At 39.4% G+C, this 21,189-nt stretch overlaps 1 protein-coding gene across 2 annotated transcripts in view; it reads right to left on the reverse strand.

Annotated features, from left to right (window-relative positions):
• Positions 1 to 21,189, reverse strand: part of LOC134346848 (activin receptor type-2A-like) — a 150,377-nt gene that overhangs the window by 62,829 nt on the left and 66,359 nt on the right. For both annotated transcript variants that reach the window (XM_063048599.1, XM_063048598.1), the window contains exon 2: positions 3,016 to 3,223. In XM_063048599.1, the coding sequence (XP_062904669.1) occupies positions 3,016 to 3,223 (208 nt within the window). The remainder of the gene's footprint in view (positions 1 to 3,015; positions 3,224 to 21,189) is intronic.

Genomic DNA, 21,189 nt, shown 5'->3' on the forward strand with positions numbered 1-21,189 from the left:
TGGAACCTCCACAATCAGAGTATAACCATCCCTGTATTTACTCTGACAATAAAAATTCTACAGGCTTTAGTGAGATAACTTCTCATTCTTCTAAACCTGAGAGCATAGGTCCAGCCAGCTTAATTTCTTATTGGAAAAATGCACTGTGTACAACTTCGATGGGACATGCAGGTTGTGGTATTACCATGCATATTTTGCTCTTGCGCACACTTCTTGATGGTAGAAGTGGTATACTTGGAAGGTGGTGTTGGAGCATTTGGGCAAGTAACTGCAGTGCATTTTGTAGTGGGTATGGACTGCCACCACAGCGCAGTGGTATTGGAGAGAATGGATGTTCAGGGAGATGGATAATGCACCAACCAATCAGCTACTTTGACTTGCATGCTGTCAAGCTTCTTTGAGAAATCTGGAACTGCAGTCATCTATGTGACAGGAGGGTATTCCATCATGCTCCTGAGTTGTGCCTTGTAGATTATGGAAAGGAGCAGAGATGTCAGGAGGTGAGTTACTCAGTGCAAATTCTGGTCTGCTCTTGATGCCAGACCATTTAAATAGCTGATCCTGCACTTCTGCATAATTGTCACCACCAAGATACCGGTGGCGGGAGTTTTGCAAATGACAATACCATTGAATGTCAAAGGTAGTTGGTTGGATTCTCTTTTATTAGAGATGACTTTTCCCGTGACACTTCTGTGGCATGGATGTTGTAGTGCATATAACTAGCAGTCATGGGTTATGTGAGGGGAGACTGGATCAGCCATGCTCTTATTGAATAATTAATTAGGTCCAAGGGGCTAACTAGCCTACTCTTTCTCACTCTAAAGCAGGGGATCCCAACCTGGGGTCCACAGACCTCTTGCTTAATGGTATTGGTCCACGGCATTTTGAAAAAAAGGTGGGAAACTCTGCTCTGAAGTTTTTCTGCTGTTTTGCTGTACCTGAACACTAAGTTTCAGTGTTTGGTGTATATGGATACTCAGATCTCTTCAAATATCAATCACCCCTCAATTGCACACCATTTCAAAATGCTCCATCTTTCCCTTTTCTCTCCATCAAAACTGGTAACTTTATTTTTCATTATTTTATTTTTCACATTAAATTCCATTTGCTGTGCTCTCACATTCACTCACCCTTCCTATATCCCACTGAAGTTCCTGCACATCTTCCTCTCATCTCATACTGTCACCAATCTTTTTATCATTAGTCTAGATCAGAATCTTGATGAGCAACACACACAAAATGCTGGAGGAACTCAGCAGGCCAGGCAACATCTATGAAAAAAAAGTAGTCAACGTTTCGGCTGAAACCCTTTGGCAGCACTAGAAAAAAAAAATGCTGAAAAGTAGATTTGAAATGGTGAAGGAGTTTGGGGGGGGGAGCGGTAAGAGAGAAATGCCAGGTGATAGGTGAAACTTAAAGGGGGAGGGATGAAGCAAGGAGCTAGGAAGTTGACTAGTGAAAAAGACAGAAGGCCATGGAAGAAAGAAAAAAGGGGCAGAGGGAAGGAGCACCAGAGTGAGGTGATGGGCAGGCAAGAAGGTAACTTGACAGGGGGACAAGGGGATGGGAAATGCTGAAAGGAGGGCAGGAGGCATTACTGGATGTTTGAGCAATTGAGGTTCATGCCATCGATGTTCATGAATTCAGATGAATTAGTTTTGTGGTCTCCTTTGTCACAAAGATAGAGATGGTCAATAGCCTGAGGTTCTGTACCAAGATTTGCTACATATCATGAATACGAACTTTCCAACCCAGAAGACCTATTTACCACCACTGACTATTTCTAACCAACAATTAATCCATTATTCACATCAGTACAGTATCCCACTCTGGCATGTTGGTCCATGGTCACAATGACGCCACTTTCCCATTCGAGGAGCAACACCTTATATTCCATCTGGGTAGCCTCCAACCTGATGGCATAAGCATCAACTTCACTAACTTACAGTAATTTCTTCTGCCTCCCTTTCTGCCTTCTTTCATTCTCTATTCTGGTTCCCCTCCAACCTCTTCACTTCTGCTCACCTGCCTATCACCTCCCTCTGGTGCTCCTTCGCCTTCCTTTTCTCCCATGGTCCACTCTCCTCTCCGATCAGATTCCTCCTCCATCGGCCCTTTACCTTTTCCACCTATTACCCCCCCAGCTTCTTACTTCATCTCTACTCCCCCACCCACCTTCCCCCTCACCTGGTCTCCAACTATCACCTGCCAGCTTGTACTTCTTCCCCTTCCTCCACCTTGGTCTGACGACTTCTTTCTTCCTTTCCAGTCCTGATATGAAATGTCAGACTGTTTAATCCCTCTCCACAGACACTGCCTGCCCTGCTGAGTTCCTCCAGCATCCGGCATTGTAGAATTTTTTTGTGTGTGCATGCACGCTGAACATTACTGACTTTTCACCAATTCATATTGACTTTGTCTAGCCCTATTACAATTTCTGTTTTAAAAAAAAGTGTCCTGTTACTACTCCAGTTTTAATTGCTTTCAACAATTTCCCTACTTCTGATGTCAAGCTAACTGGCACATAGTTCTGAGTCTTTTTTAAATCCCTCTTCTTAAATAGAGGGATATAGAGTGATTATGTTTACTACCTTGTTAATCCATTCCAGAAATCTGTAATTTTTGAAGATGATAACCCATGTATCTTCTATTTTTATTGTCCCCCTCCCCTTTCAAAAGCTTGTAATGGAAATTATAAGCTCTTGGGGATTTCTCACTCAGTCCCATTAATTTCTCTGATACAATTTTAAAAACCAATTGTAATTTCTTTCAGCTTGCCATCCTCTCTAGATTTGTTTCTTTCTTCACCATTTCCAGATTATTTGTGCTTTATTCTGTAACTGATACAAAACATTCATTTAATTTCTATACCATTTCTTTATTCCCCAATACAATTTCTTCAGTATCAGTCTGGAAGGTATCCATATTAACTTTTAGTTTTTTCCTTTTTACATAACCACAGAAAATTTAGAGGATTCTGTGAAAAAAAGATAGGAGTAACAATTTTTTGCCTACTTATCATAGCAGTTCCAATCATCCAGCCAGCAGCCTCCTTTTACAATTTCTACTGAACCAGAGTTGTTCTTCCAGGTGGCATAACAGTGTCCCCGTTTATCTTTTTCTTCAACGCAGTTCTCAATCGCAGTGTTATTTGCTCGATCTTTATCCCTACTGGCATTATAGATAATGCATACTTGCTTCTCGGATCGACCAAGTATAGCACCTTAAAGAAAATTTTGGTTGGATTTATTATGATAAATTGAAAAAATCCAATTTAAACATTTATATAAAAAAATCATATCAATAGCATACTGCACCAAATACTGTCTAAAAGAAATCTATGACAATTCGGGTACAAAAAATGTGCACACTAGGTACAATATTTTTCCACTCAGATTGATTACACAATTAAAACATATGGAATGATTAAGCATAAATAACAATGATGGAAAAAACTGAATACAGTACACTAACATTTACAAAAGCAAATATAGTTAATCAATGCTGTGGTAAATTGATTTATTATTGTCACATGTACCGAGGTTCTCAGAAAAATTTGTCTTTCATATACTGTCCATAAAGATCAATTCATTACAATGGTGGACTGAGGTAGCGCATGGTAAAAACAATACCAGAGTGCAGAATGAATTGTTACAATACCGAGAGACTGCAGTGCAGGTCAAGAATCTATTTTATCTACCAAGGAAACATTCAGTAAGTAGTCTTATAAACAGCAAGACAGTAGCCATCTGAGTCTGGTGATGCATCCTTTCAGGGTTTTGCATGTTCTGCCTGGTGGGAGGGGGCATAAAAGAGAATGCTCGGGGTGGGTGGCACCTTTGATTATCCTGGTTGGACCAGGACAGGCTGTGTTGTTGTGTAAATGGAATTCCTATTTCAGGTGCACCCCAAGTGGTTCATTACTTATATTACTCAAAACAAGATATTAATTCAAATATGAACTCCCCACCTTGGTATGGCAACAACTGAGGACTTGCAGCAATCATTCTATATATTAGGAAAGGAGATCTACAAACCACTTCTTTTTTTTTACATAGAACCTCTGTTAAATGCATAATTATGCAAAAAGCAAGAATGATAGAGATATGCAAGTAATTTGACAGTAAGCTAAGTGCCTAGAAAAAAAATCTATTGGGCCCATATATCAGACTGGAAACCCAAATGAACTGGGAATGATTCTTTGATACAAAATTGTAAAAAAAACAATGAACAACATTATATTATGCGATCTCAGTCTTTATTGGTACAGCATGTACACATGGAGCCTCCATAGCAGGCAGTGATGTAACAAGCCAGAATGTTCTCCACTGCTGCCGAAATCTGCAAATCTTTGGACACATACCAAAGGCTTCACAATTATATCATTGTGTTGGGCCCAAAATAGATTCTCCTGGAACTCCAAGAGACTATGGTAGATTACAGACTCAATCGCCTAGGCACAACCCTTCTCACCACTGAGGACATCTACAAGAGGCAAAGATTCAAAAGGCAGCATTCACTGCAAAGGATCCTCATCATCTGGGACATACCCTCTTCTCACTACTGGTTGTCGAGGAGCCTGAAGGCCCATACTCAGTGATTCAAAACCAGTTTCTTCCCCCTCCAACATTAGGTTTCTGAATGGTCAACTAACCCAAGAACACTAGCTTGTTATTAATCCTTTTTTCTCCCCCCACAATATCGGTTTTTTAATTTATAGTAAATTTGTGTCTCTTTACTGTTCTTCTGCCACAAAACAAACTTCATGTCACGCTAGTCACCAATAATAAACCTGATTCTGATTATGTTCCTTTTATGGCATTTCTAACACCACCCGAATGAATAAATTGGAAATGTGTATATACCTGCCTACTGCTTCCAGGCACAATAGAAGCACTGCACCCCACAGCTTGTCAAAGAGGTGTCATTGAAGTTCACAGGTAATATATAGAAAATGCATGAACTTGCCGATTGCTTACTCTCACCGTGAATTTAAAGGTAGGTACAGTTTCATCCACAATATAGAGGGCTTTGTAAAGTGGTTGGGTCTTATGCAACAAAGTGCTGATAGACAGGGTGCAGGATTTAGGGCAGAAGAAAAGTGAGGGGGGGAAAAAAGCTGTCGTCATTGAAGCTTTGGCCTAGTCTTTACCAGCTGCAAATGACTTTGTAATGAAACAAGGCAGGAAAAATTGCTGGAAATGCTAAAAGCAGGCAGAGTATGATTGCAGAGAAAAAGAGTTAACATTACAGGTTGATGATCATAATTTACCACAGAAATTCAGCAAGGTCCTAAGTGCTAATGGTGGGCTGTAGGCAGGAAATCATGCAGTTCAGACAACAAATTCAGGTATTTCGTGTTTATTTACAGTGGTTGTGGTCAAGTCCAGACAAGTACAAGCAATTTCACTTATCAATTAACAAAGACAAAAAAAAAAGTGGCCTTGAAACACTGAAGAAAATAGAAGTAGGCCACCAGGATGTTAAAGCTGAATCTGAATAAAACGCAGGAGACCAGCTTCTTATAGTTACAACAGTTTATTGCGCACCCTCCTGCAGGAGTTTGAAACCCAGTTGTCGAAGGGAAGGCACATAAGTACTGCCACCATCCAACAAGTGGGTTCCCTTAGTCAGGTTACAGCAATATATTTATACATAGTAAGCCCCATACGTTACTGTTGCAGGATGTCATTTGAACTGGTACGCCCAAGTCTGTTGGTGCAAAACTTAATTTCTTAGATAAGAGAGTCAGCCAAATCAAGGCTTAATGACAGATGGATGTGCTGTCCAGTCCTTATCAGTTATTCCTTTTGCTAGGCCCTGACTTAATTACAGATGATGTTCATTCCTGTCCTTATCAGTGAGCCCTCCTCCCCCACTCAAATGACGGTACAATGTAATCTAACTCTTAATGTCTCTCTGCAAACCAAAGAGAACTGGTAGTGAGCTTGTTTTAGCTCACTGCTGAAGACAGAGTTTACTTCAGTTCAAAAATTCCTATTCAGTCCCAATTATTCTTTTAGACAGAGGTTACAGAGGTTCAAGATGATTTTTTTTATATCCTCAATTCCTCAAGGACCCCAAAGGTTGCCCCATCATTCAGTATAGAACACAGAAAATCTACAGAACATTACAGGCCCTTCGGCCCATAATGCTGTGCCCACCATGTAACCTACTCTACAAGCTTCCTACATTCTCTTAAAAGACCCTATTGTATCCGCCTCTACCTTCGCTGGCAGTGCATTCCACTCACCCACCATTCTTTGTATGATCGTGGTTAGTCTCAGATAGCCTCTTTCCATAACCCTCAATCTTTTATATATTCACTACCCAAAAGGAGCATGAGTATCCTTACTTTCTTAATGGGTTAAGTAGTTTGGGCACATCATCAACAAACTTCGACAGATAACTTAATGTTCAAAGTATCCTGATTGGTTGTCTTATGGTTTGGTACAGCAATTCCTTCTTGCCTCTGTTCTGAAGGAATGTCCTTCTATTCTATTCTGAGGCTGTGCCCTCTCACACTCTAACTGAAACACCCTCCATGAAATATCCATTCCATCTCGACCTTTCAAGAATTGAAGGTTATGAATATAACGTAGCAGAAGGGATTAATTTAGTTATGCATTGAATTACCAGTTTAACTAGTTTGGCATAATATAATGGACCGAAAAGCCCACTCCTGTGCTATATTGTTCTATGTTCTAGATTCTAAAATCTAAGTGCTAGAGAATGAGGTTTCTGGGCAAATGTATTGAAGGGACAGATCTAAGAAAGAGGTAAATGAAGGAATGGCAAAACCTATAATATGAGGAACATGATTAAGTAAACAGGGAGGAAGAAGGAGAGATATCTGGAAAAGAGAACAAGCATTGAAAAAGCATCGAAAAAGCATCAAAGTATACCGTGAAACAACTCGCAAGCTCATGAGCATATGGGTGCAGCAAGTCACAAGAACCAAAGTCTTTGAAGAAACTCAAGATATTGAATGAGTACGAATATGTGAAACCAAGTGGAAATATATATTAAAAACAGTCAAATCTACTAATAATGAAGATTGAGTGATAGACCCAGCAGCAGAAGAGATGAACTAGGGGATAAGCAGAACTGCATTGATTATTGTAAAATAATAAAAAACACATTAGAATGTAAATTGCATGGGAGCCATTCTGTAATTGGCATCATGATGCTAGTCACAGAACACAGGAACACAACCAAACTTTCAATATATTGCACAAGAACTTATTTTCATTTAGGATAGAGAGACTGGTTGTGCAACTCGCAGCATACATAAATCATCCAGACAGAAACTGTTTTCAGACAGTCATGATTATATTTTGTATTTAATTACATCCTCTACAGAATCTGCTTAAAAATTTGAACCAACTTTCTTGATGTGTAGGAATCACATGTTCAATATAACCCACATTCATTCTCTGTCGTTATAATTCTACACTTCCCCCATATTCCCTTAAATTGAAAGGCAAATTCCGAGAAATATTAAATTAATTTTCCTAAGTTATTATTCAATCTGCTTCTATTAATCATTCAGGCTGTATACCCTCAGATGGCAATGCATATTGTGGAAGGAAATAAAACAGTTGCCCTCTGGTTACTGCTATAGGAAATCCCTTCATTCCTAATCCTATACCAGATATTTAATGGGATCCCAAATACTTTAATGTTAGCATTTATTAATCAGTATTAATTAGATCTCAGTAGATAAAATTTAACTGCATTGCTTGTTAAATATGTTAATCTGAAATAATAATTGTGGATTCAAGACCCACTCTAGATAATTGAGCACAAAAAGTAATACATCACGTTAATGCCGGCTTTTGGACAAGACAATGAGGCATAACTATCCCTCACTAATTATCACCCTAGACTACCTGACCATTACTGTATCACTGTTTATGAGTTGCTGTGGAAAGATTCAATGCCATAGTTCCTACATTTCAAGTGACAGCACTTATCTAGCATTTCACTGGCTGCAAGGGATTTGGAATGTCACAAGAGTGAATACACTGTATAAAACTGCAAGCCTTTCCTTCTTTTTTATTATTTGTTTTTACTGCTACATTCTGGTTTAAACCACTTAACATTTCATTCCCAAAATTTTCATTGTTGCTGCTTTGTTTAGCTGATGCATCTGTAACTTTAGAGTATGTCTAATTCTGTGTGCCAAGATCAAAAAGGCAGAGCCAATATTAATGCACCAGTGCTACTGAAACAAGTATTAAACAAACACATATAGCTTCGCAACAGATACCAAAATTCAACTATTTTCAATATACAGGAATATTAATGTCTTCTGTACTAATTCAATCACCACACAGCGTGCCAAAGCAGTGTAGTACAACAGCGGTCCCCAACCACCGGGCCGCGGACCGGTACCAGGCCGCAGAGCATGCGCTACCAGGCCGCGAGGAAGCGATATGATTTGGCGATATGAGTCAGCTGCACCTTTCCTCATTCCCTGTCACGGCCACTGATCAGCCATTACGCATGCGAGGTCATGACCCGCGCGTCATCCGTGTCAGGGTGGGAAGGAGATCAACTCCTCGAGCTTGCAAATAACGACGGGCTGAAAAGTATGTTTGACATAACATCTCTGTCGGCATTTTGGATCAAAGTCAAGGCTAAATATCCTGAGATAGCCACGAAAGCACTGAAAAAGTTGCTTTCATTTCCAACATTTTTCTGCGAAGCGGAGTTTTCTGCAATGAATGCAACAAAAACTAAACTGCGGAATAGACTGGACATAAGGAACCCGGTTCGAGTATCGCTGTCTCCCATCACCCCTCAACAGGACGGTGTTGTTGCAGGGAAACAAGCCCAGGGCTCCCACTGATTCAGCGATATTGGTGTGTTGCAATAATTTTATATATTTATACGGGGAAAATATGTGCTGTGTGTTTAATATCCAAATGTTTCTTAAAATGTTATGATGCTATTGACTTATAAGTGACCGTATAACAATTACAGCACAGAAACAGGCCATCTCGGCCCTTCTAGTCCGTGCCGAACGCTACTCTCACCAAGTCCCGCCGACCTGCACTCAGCCCATAACCCTCCATTCCTTTCCTGTCCATGTACCTATCCAATTTTTCTTTAAATGATAATATCGAACCTGCCTCTACCACTTCTACTGGAAGTTTGTTCAACACTTCCTTCTAGCTCCCCTGTCCTCCCCTGATAATTGACTTATCACTGTATTCATGTGAGGAAAATATGCGCTGTGTGTTTAATATTAAATTTGTTAGATAAACCCTTTTAGATACAAAATTAAGTGTATTACCCACTTATTGCCTATATTCCAGTAGTGATTAACACCCATCCCCACAAACAGAATCGCCAAAAAGGATTTGCTGGGGGGGGGGGGGGCGGGGGTGGAATCGGCAGGTCACGATGTGCATGTGCACTGGTGCCTGCACAAGGCTTCATGGTCATTGTAGTCTTTCTGGGTAAACAACGTATTTGACTGCTACTCTTGTCCGTTGGCAACCCTACCCCACCCCGCCCCCGGTCGGCCAGTCTGCAAGGATATTGTCAATATTAAACCGGTCCGCAATGCAAAAAAGGTTGGGGACCCCTGTAGTACAACTCAAGTTATCTAAGTTCAGAGTTCAGTTCCTATGCTGCCTGTCAGTAGTTTGTACATCTTTCCGATGAGTTTCCTCTAGGTGCTCCAGTTTCCTCCCACCTTCCAAAGATGTACTGATTAGTAGGTTATTTGGTTATTGTAAATTACACTGTGAACGGGCTAGGGTTAAATAGGTGGATTGCTGGGCAGCACGGCTTGTTTGGGCCAGAAGGGCCTGCTCTGCGCTGTACAAATGAATCAATAAACAACATAGAAGATGATTAGAATGAGCAGCTAAAACAAAGTAAGGTTATTTAATAATGATTACATTCAAGAGACTGCAGAGCTACAAATGAAAAATCATTGCATCAAGTTATGGTACAGATATATGGTGATTTTTAGAACTTACGGAGGACATTTCTGCACAGAAATGGATTTCCAAAGAATAGAACCAAAATGGGTGCAAGCATGAACTAAATTAAGAGGCAAGGTCTAAGGAAGGGAACATTTAAACCTGCAGGATGTTCCTAAGAGAGGAAAATACAAGATAGTGAATCTACAAATCTCATTTTGTTAAAGAAGGGGTTAAATTCCTAAAGAGCATTTATTTGAAAATTCCTGTCAGACAGTTCTTAACTTTCACATTGCTGTAAGCCAGAAGGTAATCAATCCCCTCCCATTAAAGATGTAATGAATTAAAAGCAAGCCACAATGGTTTTGACAAGACCAAATACAAAGGATAAAATGTACAAGTCAATTATCCAACGGCCATTTTTTGCCAAATACAAACGTATATTAAAAATAGACTCTCAGGAATGCTTTCCCATTTTAATACTGACTTGTGTTTAAAGACTGTCTCCAAACATGTTCCTTTTTTTTATTGTAGAAAAGCAAGCTTTGGAAACCAGTGTTGTTCAAGCAATGAGAGATGAGCCACCAATGGTGATCTTTGTAAAACAAAGCACTTAAGCATGGATGCAGATAAAATCTAAAACATATGTTCAAATCCGGAGTTTAACTAACATAATCTTTGCAATGGTTGATGGCTATAACCAAATTTAAAAGATTGCATACTCAACAAGACATACTAAAAATGCCTCAAAGTTCAAAGTAAAATTATTAACAAAGTACATATACATCGCCATATTCTATCTAGAAATTCATTTTCTTGTAGGCATTCACAGCAAAACAGAGAAACACAACAGAATCAATGAAAAACTACACACAAAGACAGACAACCTGCAAAAGACAATAAACTGTGCAAGTACAAAAAAAGAGAAAAACAAAATAATAATAAATACTGAAAAGCAACATACATCAAAGTTGCTGGTGAACGCAGCAGGCCAAGCAGCATCTATAGGAAGAGGCGCAGTCGACGTTTCAGGCCGAGACCCTTCGTCAGGACTAACTGACAGGACTACTGAAAATATGAGTTGCAGATATGCCTAGCCCAAAATGATTTTGTTTCTGCACAAAGATAATGTTAGAATTGATAGATAACTAAAATAACTTAATCAAACACTAAATAATTGAGCAACCATTAACAAGACAAAATAACCTAATGGCTGAGCCATTTAAAAAGTGGGAAGTGGTTAACAATTAGCATCTAAACAAAATGAAATTGATTTTAAACTCTCATGTCACCTGCTGATATCAAGGATAGGATTGTAAAATAAAACATGCATCACAAATCTAATTGCTCAGTCACCGCTCCATCAGAAAATTTAAATTCTGGATGAACTATTTTTTTTGGTTTATTCACATACAACTTGTTACTTGTAAAGCTTTTATGGAACAAAACTGACTTGTCCACAAGTTCCACTATGAATTGGAGAACATAATTTTAAAATAAAGATTAATGCTCTTGTGATGAATTTCAACTCAATATTCTTAGTATGCACCAGTTCAGTACTTCAGGTACTATCTGCCTAGAAAAAAAATCAGCCTGTGAAAACCGGTTCTTTATAGGATACAGGAAGAAGCTGTCTTTAATAATGATTTACGTCTTATATGCCACTACTACAAGTTATTTGATTAACCAGGACAAGCTAATCTCTATACAATAGACAGGAATGTAGTTATAATTTGTTATGGTTTTCCTTTTTTTGGTTCAATTAGTGCAAAGCACTTGTAAGGACTAGGGATCCAACTCTAGCAATACTGCAATAGCTGTTCTATGTATTGTTCCTTGTCCCTAAATAACAAGGAAACTGGTAAAAGGATTAGAAGACACATGAGATTCTGCAGATGCTGGAAATCTTGAACAATACACAAAATGCTGGAGGGGAGGAACTCAGCAGGTCAGGTAGCAGCTATGGAAGGAAATGAAAGGTTATCATTCCCCTGAACCCCCCTTTATTTTCCCCTCATTACAGAGGCCCGCTTATTCTTTTTCTTCCCCTCCCCCCCATGACCTGCCCATCACTTCCCTCTGGCTCCCACATCCTTCCCTCTTATTCCATGGTCTACTGCCCTCTCCTATCAGAATCCTCCTTCTTCAGCTCTTTACATCTTACATCTATCATCTTCTAACAAGTCACATCACTTCCTTTCATCACCACTCCCACACACATCTACCTTTCCCTATCACCTACCAGCCTGTGCTCCTACCCACAATTTTATTCTGGCTTCGGTCCCCTTCATTTCCATTTCTGATGAAGTCTTGGCCCCAGAGCTCAACTGCTCATTTCCCTCCATAGACAGATTAGATTCGAAGACAGGATCCTGAAACTAAATGCTTGAACAGATGGTAGAATCAAAACCCCTCAGTACATTTAAAAAGTATCTGCAAGTTGACAAAGGAGTTCGATGAAGCCAAGACAGTGGATGTTATCTACATAGATTTCAATAAGTCATTTGATAAGATCCTTCATGGTAGGTTGATTCAAAAGATGAAGTATGCATTGCAAGTTTGAACTCAGAAATGACTTATAGAAGACAGCGAATAGGTTTGGAAGGTTGTTACGCTGGCTGGAAGAACTGTGATCAGTGCTGTTCCATTAGGATCAGTGCTGCAACCTCTGTTGTTTGTGATATACATCAAAGACTTGGATGAAGATGTGGATGTGCAAGTTTGCGGATGACACCAAAATTGGTGGAGTTGTGAACAGTGTTAAGGACCATCAAAAAATACAGTCGAATACATATCAGTTGCAGATATGGGCAGATGGAGTATAACCTGGGCATGTGTTAAGTGTTGCACTTTGGAAGATCAAATGAAAGGAGAAAGTAGACAGTTAATGATAGACTCCTTAACATCACTGAGGTACAGAAAAAGGTCGAGGTCGAGGTCCAGGTCCATAGTTCGCTAAAAGTGGCTACACAACTAGAAGGTCGTAAATACTTGCCTCCATTGATGGAAGTGTTGCTATAAGAATAAGGAAATCATGCTGGAGTTAAACTCTAGTCAGCATGCACTTGGAATATTGTATCCAGTTATGGTCATCCCATTATAGGAAGGATGTGGAGAACATCCACAAGAGTTTGGGATGCTGCCCAAGGAAGATGATATGAGCTACAAAAGCAAGTTGGACAACCTTGGGTTGTTCTCCTTGGAAGAGAGGCTAAAGGGAGACCTGATAGAGGTTTTCAAAATTATAAAAGCAATAGATAGATCAGACAGTCAGAATCTGTTCCCCAGGGAGTAAGTATCAGAACCAGAGGACATTCTTTTCAGGTTAGAGGGGATACCTTTAGTTTTTTTCTAGAAACACAGAGAGTGGTGGGTGCTTGGAATAGCTTACTGTAGTATTCTGGAAGCAGTCAGTTTAGTGAAGTTTAAGAGGGTTTTAGATGGACATATAAATATGAAAGGAATGGAGTGATATGGATGATATACAGAAGGACATCAAGATAATCTTCAATATTGTGGGCTAATTGGCCCATCATGTGCTGTACTGTTCTATGAACACTTTAAACACCTTGAACTTCAAGGGTGAAGGCCAAGAATCACATCTCTTTCACCCCGCCACCTACCTTTCTACACCCCACCACACAACGTAGACATAATTGGCTAAATGGGTTTCTTCTGTGGTACAAATTTCTAGAGTGTTATGTTCAATGGACTGGATATACCTGGTAAACATTGCATGGTATCAGACCAGAAAGGGGAAATTCCTCAGCAAATGCTTCTTCTACAGTCAGAAGTATACACCCCTATGAAAACATGATCATAGACTACATGTTTATGAATGCAACTGATTTTCTGTTCTGGAATTTTGAAAATGCCAGATAACATCTTACCGGAAATTATTCCCCTAGCTCAGGACAGTCTTCACCTGCAGTACTCAATTACATTTAGTTTAAAACTTCAAGTAATGGATATGGGAGGGTGCCGAAGTCCTCTAGCATTCCATTACACAAGAGACAGAGACACCTACAACATTTAGCCTGGTACCCAGTTTCTATTCCTGACAGCATTTCCTAATCTCCATCAGTGTTCCCACAGCCCTCAAGTAAATAATAAGATACCACTACTTTTCCTAGTTCAAAAATACTGATTACTATTTGAAACATGATTTAAGTTGCACTTAATCATTATTGTATGATTCAAAATTTTCTGTTGCAGGAAAAACAAACACCTAGTGCAAAATTTGGAACAAATGGCCTTTCATTTCATGTGCACTAATGGAAAAAAAAACACTAAATAGAATCAAACAACACTACAGCACAGAAACAGGCCCTTTGGCCCATCTAGCCTATGCCAAGCTATTAATCTGCTAGTCCCATTGACCTGCACCCAAACCACTGCCCTCCATACTCCTCCCATCCAATCATGTATCTATCCAAATTTCTCCACCACTTCCCACTGGCAGCTCATCCCACACTCTCACCACCCTCTGAGTGAAGAAATTCCCCCTTGTGCCCCCCCAGAAATATTTCACCTTTCACCCTTAACCCATGACCTCTAACTGTAGTCTCACCCACCTCAGTGGAAAAAGCCTGCTTGCATTTACCCCATCTATACCACTCATAATTTTGTACATCTTTAGCAAATCTCCCCTCAATCTTCTATGCTCTAGGGAGCAATTCAAACTGATGTCGCTTACTGCTTAGTGTAATATACCAAGTGACTGCATGCCTGAGGCATCTTTGATTTGCATTTTAAATGAACAGTTCAGCATAGGCCACCCAAAAGCACAGATATCTCAATTTAACATGCTGAGCCTTCTCAAAACCAAAACAGAACTGGGAAACTCACTCAGTCGCTTAACTCTGCTAAATCCTCTTGATCTTGTGAACCTTGCTGCACTTTCTTCAATGCCAATATATTTTTGCACTATCCTGCAGAGCACGATTGCAGTGCATTTGGTCCTTAACTTCAAATATGACTGCTACAGTTTAAAAAAGACATACCAGGAATCTGGCACAAGCTCTTGCTTCTACTCGCACTTTCACAGCAATGAATCAGTGATCTCATTGCAGCTTCCATCACATCAAAAAGTAGGTGATGACAGGGACCACAGCATCTGGTCTGTCAACACAAGGAGCAGCCACTGCTAATCGTTTGTAATGGCCCACACTCACTGTGTCACTCTGGGAGCAGCCCTATGCTTGCACCCAAGCTCCAAGTAGCTGTATGTTGTCACAGTCACCCAAGCCTCAAAGGCACTGAATGCAAATTCTTTCAACAGAATCAGAAGCAGGTTTATTATCAATGGCAGGTGACGTGAAATTTGTTAACTTAGCAGCAGCAGTTCAATGCAATACATAATCTAGCAGAGAAAAAATAATAATAAAATAAAAAAATAATAAATAAACAAGTAAATCAATTACGTATAGTGAATAGATTTTTGAAAATGTGCAAAAACAGCAATACTGTATATTTAAAAAAGTGAGGCAGTGTCCAAAGATTCAATGTCCATTTAGGAATCGAACGGCAGAGGGGAAGAAGTTGGTCCTGAATCACTGAGTGTGTACCTTCAGGCTTCTGTACCTCCAACCTGATGGTAACAGTGAGAAAAGGGCATGCCCTGGGTGCTGGAGGTCCTTAATAATGGACGCTGCCTTTCTGAGACACTGCTTCTTGAAGTTGTCCTGGGTACTTTGTAGGTTAGTACCCAAGATGGAGCTGACTAGATTTACAACCTTCTGCAGCTTCTTTCAGTCCTGTGCAGTAGCCCCTCCATACCAGACAGTGATGCAGCCTGTCAGAATGCTCTCCACGGTGCAAATATAGAACTTTTTGAGTATTTGTTGACATGCCAAATCTCTTCAAATTTCTAATAATGTATAGCCGTTGTCTTGCCTTCTTTATAACTACATCGCTATGTTGAGACCAGGTTAGCTCCTCAGACATCTTGATGCTGCTCACTCTCTCCACTTCAGATCCCACTCTGAGGATTGGTATGTGTTCTTTCATCTTACTCTTCCTGAAGTCCACAATCAGCTCTTTCATCTTAATAACATTGAGTGCCAGGTTGTTGCTGCAGCACCACTCCACTAGTTGGCATATCTCACTCCTGAACGCCCTCTCATCATCACTTGAGATTCTACCAACAATGGTTATATCGTCAGCAAATTTATAGATGGTATTTGAGCTATGCCTAGCCACACAGTCATGTGTATATAGAGAATAGAACAGTGGGCTACGCACACACCCCTGAGGTGCGCCAGTGTCGACCGTCAGCGAGGGGGATATTTTATCACCAATCTGGAGAGATCGTGGTCTTCTGGTTAGGAAGTTGAGGATCCAATTGCAGACGGAGGTACAGAGGCCCGGGTTCTGCAACTTCGCAATCAGGATTGTGGGAATGATAGTATTAAATGCTGAGCTATAGTTGATGAACAGCATCCTGATGTAGGTGTTCGTGTTGTTCAGGTGGTCTAAAGCCCTGTGGAGAGCCACTGAGATTGCGTCTGCCATTGATCTATTGTGGCGATAGGCAAATTGCAATGGGTCCAGGTCCTTGCTGAGGCAGGAGTTCAGTCTAGTCATGATCAATCTCTCAAAGCATTTCAAAACTGTTGATGTCAGTGCTACCGGGTGAGAGTCATTTAAGCAGCCCACATTATTATTCTTAGGCACGGGCATAATTGTTGCCTTTTTGAAGCAAGTGGGAACTTCCACCCGTAGCAGTGATAAGTTGAAAATATCAGTGGGCACATGTTTTCAGAGCCTTACTAGGTACTCCATCGGGACCTTCCTCCTTGCGCGGGTTCACTCTCTTTAAAGACAGCTTAACATCGGCCTCTGAGATGGAGATCACAGGGTCATCAGGTGCAGCAGGGATCTTCACAGCTGTAGTTGTATCCTCCCTTTCAAAGCGTGCATAGAAGGTGTTGAGTTCATCTGGTAGTGAAGCATCGCTGCCATTCATGTTATTGGGTTTCGCTTTGTAAGAAGTAATGTCTTGCAGACCCTGCCAGAGTTGCCATGCATCCGATGTCACCTCCAACCTTGTTTGAAATTGTCTCTTCACCCTTGAAATAGCCCTCCGCAAATCATACCTGGTTTTCTGGGAGCCAGACTTGAATGCACAGATGTAGCCTTCAGCATGGGCACACACTCACCCACACAGGTTTTAATGAAGTCGGTAACAACTGCAGCATACTCATCCAGGTTTGAAGATGAATTCCTCAATACAGTCCTGTCCACCGATTCAAAGCTGTTCTGTAGGTGCTCCTGTGCTTCCCTTGTCCATACCTTCTTGGTCCTCACTGCTGATGCGGCAGACTTTAGTCTCTGCCTATACTCAGGGAGTAGAAGTACAGCCAGGTGATCAGACTTCGCAAAGTGAGGGCGTGGAATAGCACGGTAGGCATTCTTGATGGTTCACTCTGTGCAACTCTTAATCCAGTGAAAACATTTCAATTGTTTTATCTTTGCTATAATGCCAGCAGAGAGCTAGGCCCTCAATTTGGCTCTCAGCAAAGCAGCAGGCAGGACAGGGAGTTGCATGAGGTCCCTAGCATAGCAGCAATATCAGTGATGCACATGTGAACTGCTATAATGACCACTTTCTCTGTCAATTCTACTGTCACTTTCGTTTCTGGGAGACTATCCTGACAATTACTGAAATAGAGTGCATCTTTCCTTGGGTGGAGCAACTAAACAAGAACTGAATAATCCAATTAAAAAGTTAGCCCAACAAAAACAAACTAAAAGCAAAGAACTACTATGTTGTAACTATTGCATGAATAAATCCACAGATTCCTTGCATCTGAAAACTGACTTTTATTCACTTACCTCCCCAGTTTGCAAAATCACTTCCATATGCATGAAATCTAAATCCATAGCTCAATTTGAAAATGTATCTACCATACTGTTGTTTATTAGTGAATTAGCATTTCAGAACTTCTTGTATTCATGCGTTATGTTTCTGGGTTTGACATTAGACCCACATTCTCATCTTCTTTCTTGAAATCAAAATCATTTATAAGGAATTAAACAGATGGATCACACATATTGGCTTAATTTTTGTTGTGTCAGAATCCAAAGTTTACATTTTAATCCTGATTTTACTACTCCCATTAAATTTCCTACCAATACCACAAGGTAGATTCTATTGTTAAACTTAACTAATAGTCAGCAAATACAATTACTTTGTTGAAAAGTAATATGTGAAACTTCGTCAGAGGGAAATTTACCTTAACTTTAATAGCTTGCCAAGCACTGGAATTCGCTGAAAGCTGCACATTCGCAAGTAACGCTAATGAAGATTGGCATATTTCCATCATTATTTCAAAGGTAACTGTGCCTGAAGCATATACAGAGTATGTATATATGCCAATTACAAACATTTTATCTAGTCAAGTGTTTGTAATTCAGTGCCTGAATGTCATTGATGCAAGTGCATTAAGGATGTCACTCAAATAGCAAAATTTTCCCAAGCTGTCATCTTGTCATTGATACACAGCTATGGAACATGAACAATGGGGTTTAGAAAAGCCTAATCCATACACTGCTTCTGGTCAGACATCTTTATCTGGTGTATTTTATCATGATAATGTATTAGCAAATGTTTCAGGTTATCAATCAACATGACTCATCTGGGGTCAAGTTCTCTTCACGTGAAAATACACTAAAAATTAAATTTGTTTGTTTACTAATAAATTCACAATTATCAGGTGAAGAGGGAAATGTAGCAAGTAAGCTGTTCTTTCAATGCCTACAGTAATTTCTCAGATCACCAAGTTATGGTTTTATTCTTTAATATTTGATGAAGCACTGGAACTTATCAGCAATTTAAATTCAACAAGACTGCCCCGGTAGGTTACTTGTACTCATACTTGATCTTAATTTTCAAAATATTTTAGTTTAATACTTCCAAATTATTTAGTTTAATTTTAGTTTTAAGATAAATTTAAAATAAATAATTTTATTTACTTCGCTTAATAGTTTTAAATTTTTTCAGTAACATCAGAGAAATTCAGATATTATTAAAGCATCACAGCTTTCACAATTAGCAAAAAGGGGGAAGGACTTTGCTGGCTCTGAAAAGATTTCAAGATGCCATTTACCCCTGGTGTTGTTCAGGCCGTGCCTATGAAGGTCAGGATATTTCAGAGAAGTGAGATTAGCTCTCTGGATCCAGCCCAGAGAACTGCAGGTATCAATTTCATGTGATGATCCTAGGCCAGTAGACTCATCATGTTAAATAGTTTCTCCAAATTTTATTTACACAATAAAACATAATTAGTCTGTTTGAGCTGCATTTCTCAGTCAATCTTAACTACAGGAGAGCTCAGATTTATTCTGGCCCAGTAACCCTAAAGAAGGTGAACGATTATTTCAATGAAGGACAGTTTAATCTTTTAGCGTATTTTTTTCCCAAACACTGTCACTTCAGTTATAGATTCTAAGATCTTCTCCATGAGTGATGCTTGAATTATTGGTCTGTAATTCCTCACTTTTTCCTCTTTCGGATTTTTTTTAAATTAGTGAGGTTCCATTGTGTCTGTAGGAACTGCTTCAGGGTCTGAAGAATTCTGCAATTTGATTGCTAATGCAACCACTAATTCCAAGGTTATTTCTACCCTGAAACATAGATTATCATGATCCGAGGATTTGTCAGCATTTAACTTCATTACTTTACTTATCACTGTTTCTTTACTGTTACTGGTTTTCTTCAGTTCCACCTCCCTGGAACATCCACAGAGGTTATTTGTGGTTCTGTCTTCACAAAGGAGGACAAGTGTTTATTGTTCTGTCACTTCTTCGTTCGTACTTTTCTCCCATTTCTGGCTGGAGGACACTACATCTGCTTTCAATAACATTTTATCTTCACACATTCATAGAAACTTTCCATTTTTTTAAAATGTCCTTTGCAACTTTACTTTTGTATTTCATCTTTCCTGATTGCCCTTCTATGCCGAATTCTAAACTGTTTGCAATTCTTAGATTTGTAGCTTTCACTGACAATTTTATACATCCCCTTGTATCAAATATTATCACAAATCTTCCTTTATGACTTATTTTTGTGGCAGAGACCACTAAATATTTTTTATAATTTAATATGCATTATTTAAGTACAGAATGATTATACCTTATCCGAAATCCCAAAATCTGAAAACCTCTGAAACTGAATTTTTTTTGAGCACTGACATGAAGTCACAAATGCAAAATTCTACAAGGTGCTGGGAAGGTTCTGCACACCACAGACATTTCTGAGGAGTGACCTCACAAATGTAATAAACAGAAGTTAATAGAAAAGCACTGCATAAAGTGAAAAATGAAGATTTCGATCATGTATTGAAAGCGTGAATGTCAGCGGTGTGAACATATGCCGCTTAATGATATGCTGATCATGAAACAAGCCAGGATCTATCACGACGAACTGAAAATTGAATGTAATTATGAATATTCAGCAGGCTGGTTGCAGAAGTTTAAGAAAAGGCACATCATTAAATTTTTAAAGGTTTAGTTTTTTTCAAGATAAAGCAAACTGCCAGTCAGGAAACAGCAGAGAAATTCATTGATAAGTTTGTGAAGATCGTTGCTGGTGAAAATCTAACACCAGAACAAATCTACAATGCTGATTTTTTAGGTTTTATATAAGGTATTAAAACAAAGTAAAATACAAATACAAAGTGCTGTAAACGTTTAATCAAAACACGGCATCGTAGGTGGAGACTGAGTTTGTTGTTGTTGAACAGTAGACTCAGGCATTTTCCCGATGTTGCTGTGCTGCTTTTGTTACCGTACTGACATTATATTTATGGTGTGTAATAATTTTTACTGTTAAGTATATATGTGTGATGAATGGGTGTAAGACAAAGACTGCTTACTGCTAGCACATAAATTCAGTCAGAAATTAATGGTGATCCAAAACTATTTTATTATATATTCCAAAATTTAAAAAAATCCAAAATCTGAAACACTTTTGGCCCAAAGCTTCTTGTAGAAGGGTATGCAACCTGTTTACGCATTGCCTTTCCACCATAAACTCAAGTCAAGCTCCTTGCTTTCATGACCAATTTGGACCTCACCTCCTTGTGGTATGTTTTGTTCAGATTCAGAACCCCAGTTTCTAATTCTACTCCTTCAACCTCCATCTTAACGAAGAATACTTTAAACTTATGATTGGCCTTTCCTCGAGAACCATGCACAAGAATTGTTAATTAATTCTTTCTCATTTGCACAATACCCAGTCCAGTATAGT

This window comes from Mobula hypostoma, chromosome 5, assembly GCF_963921235.1.
Source record: "Mobula hypostoma chromosome 5, sMobHyp1.1, whole genome shotgun sequence".
NCBI classification, from domain to species: domain Eukaryota; kingdom Metazoa; phylum Chordata; class Chondrichthyes; order Myliobatiformes; family Myliobatidae; genus Mobula; species Mobula hypostoma.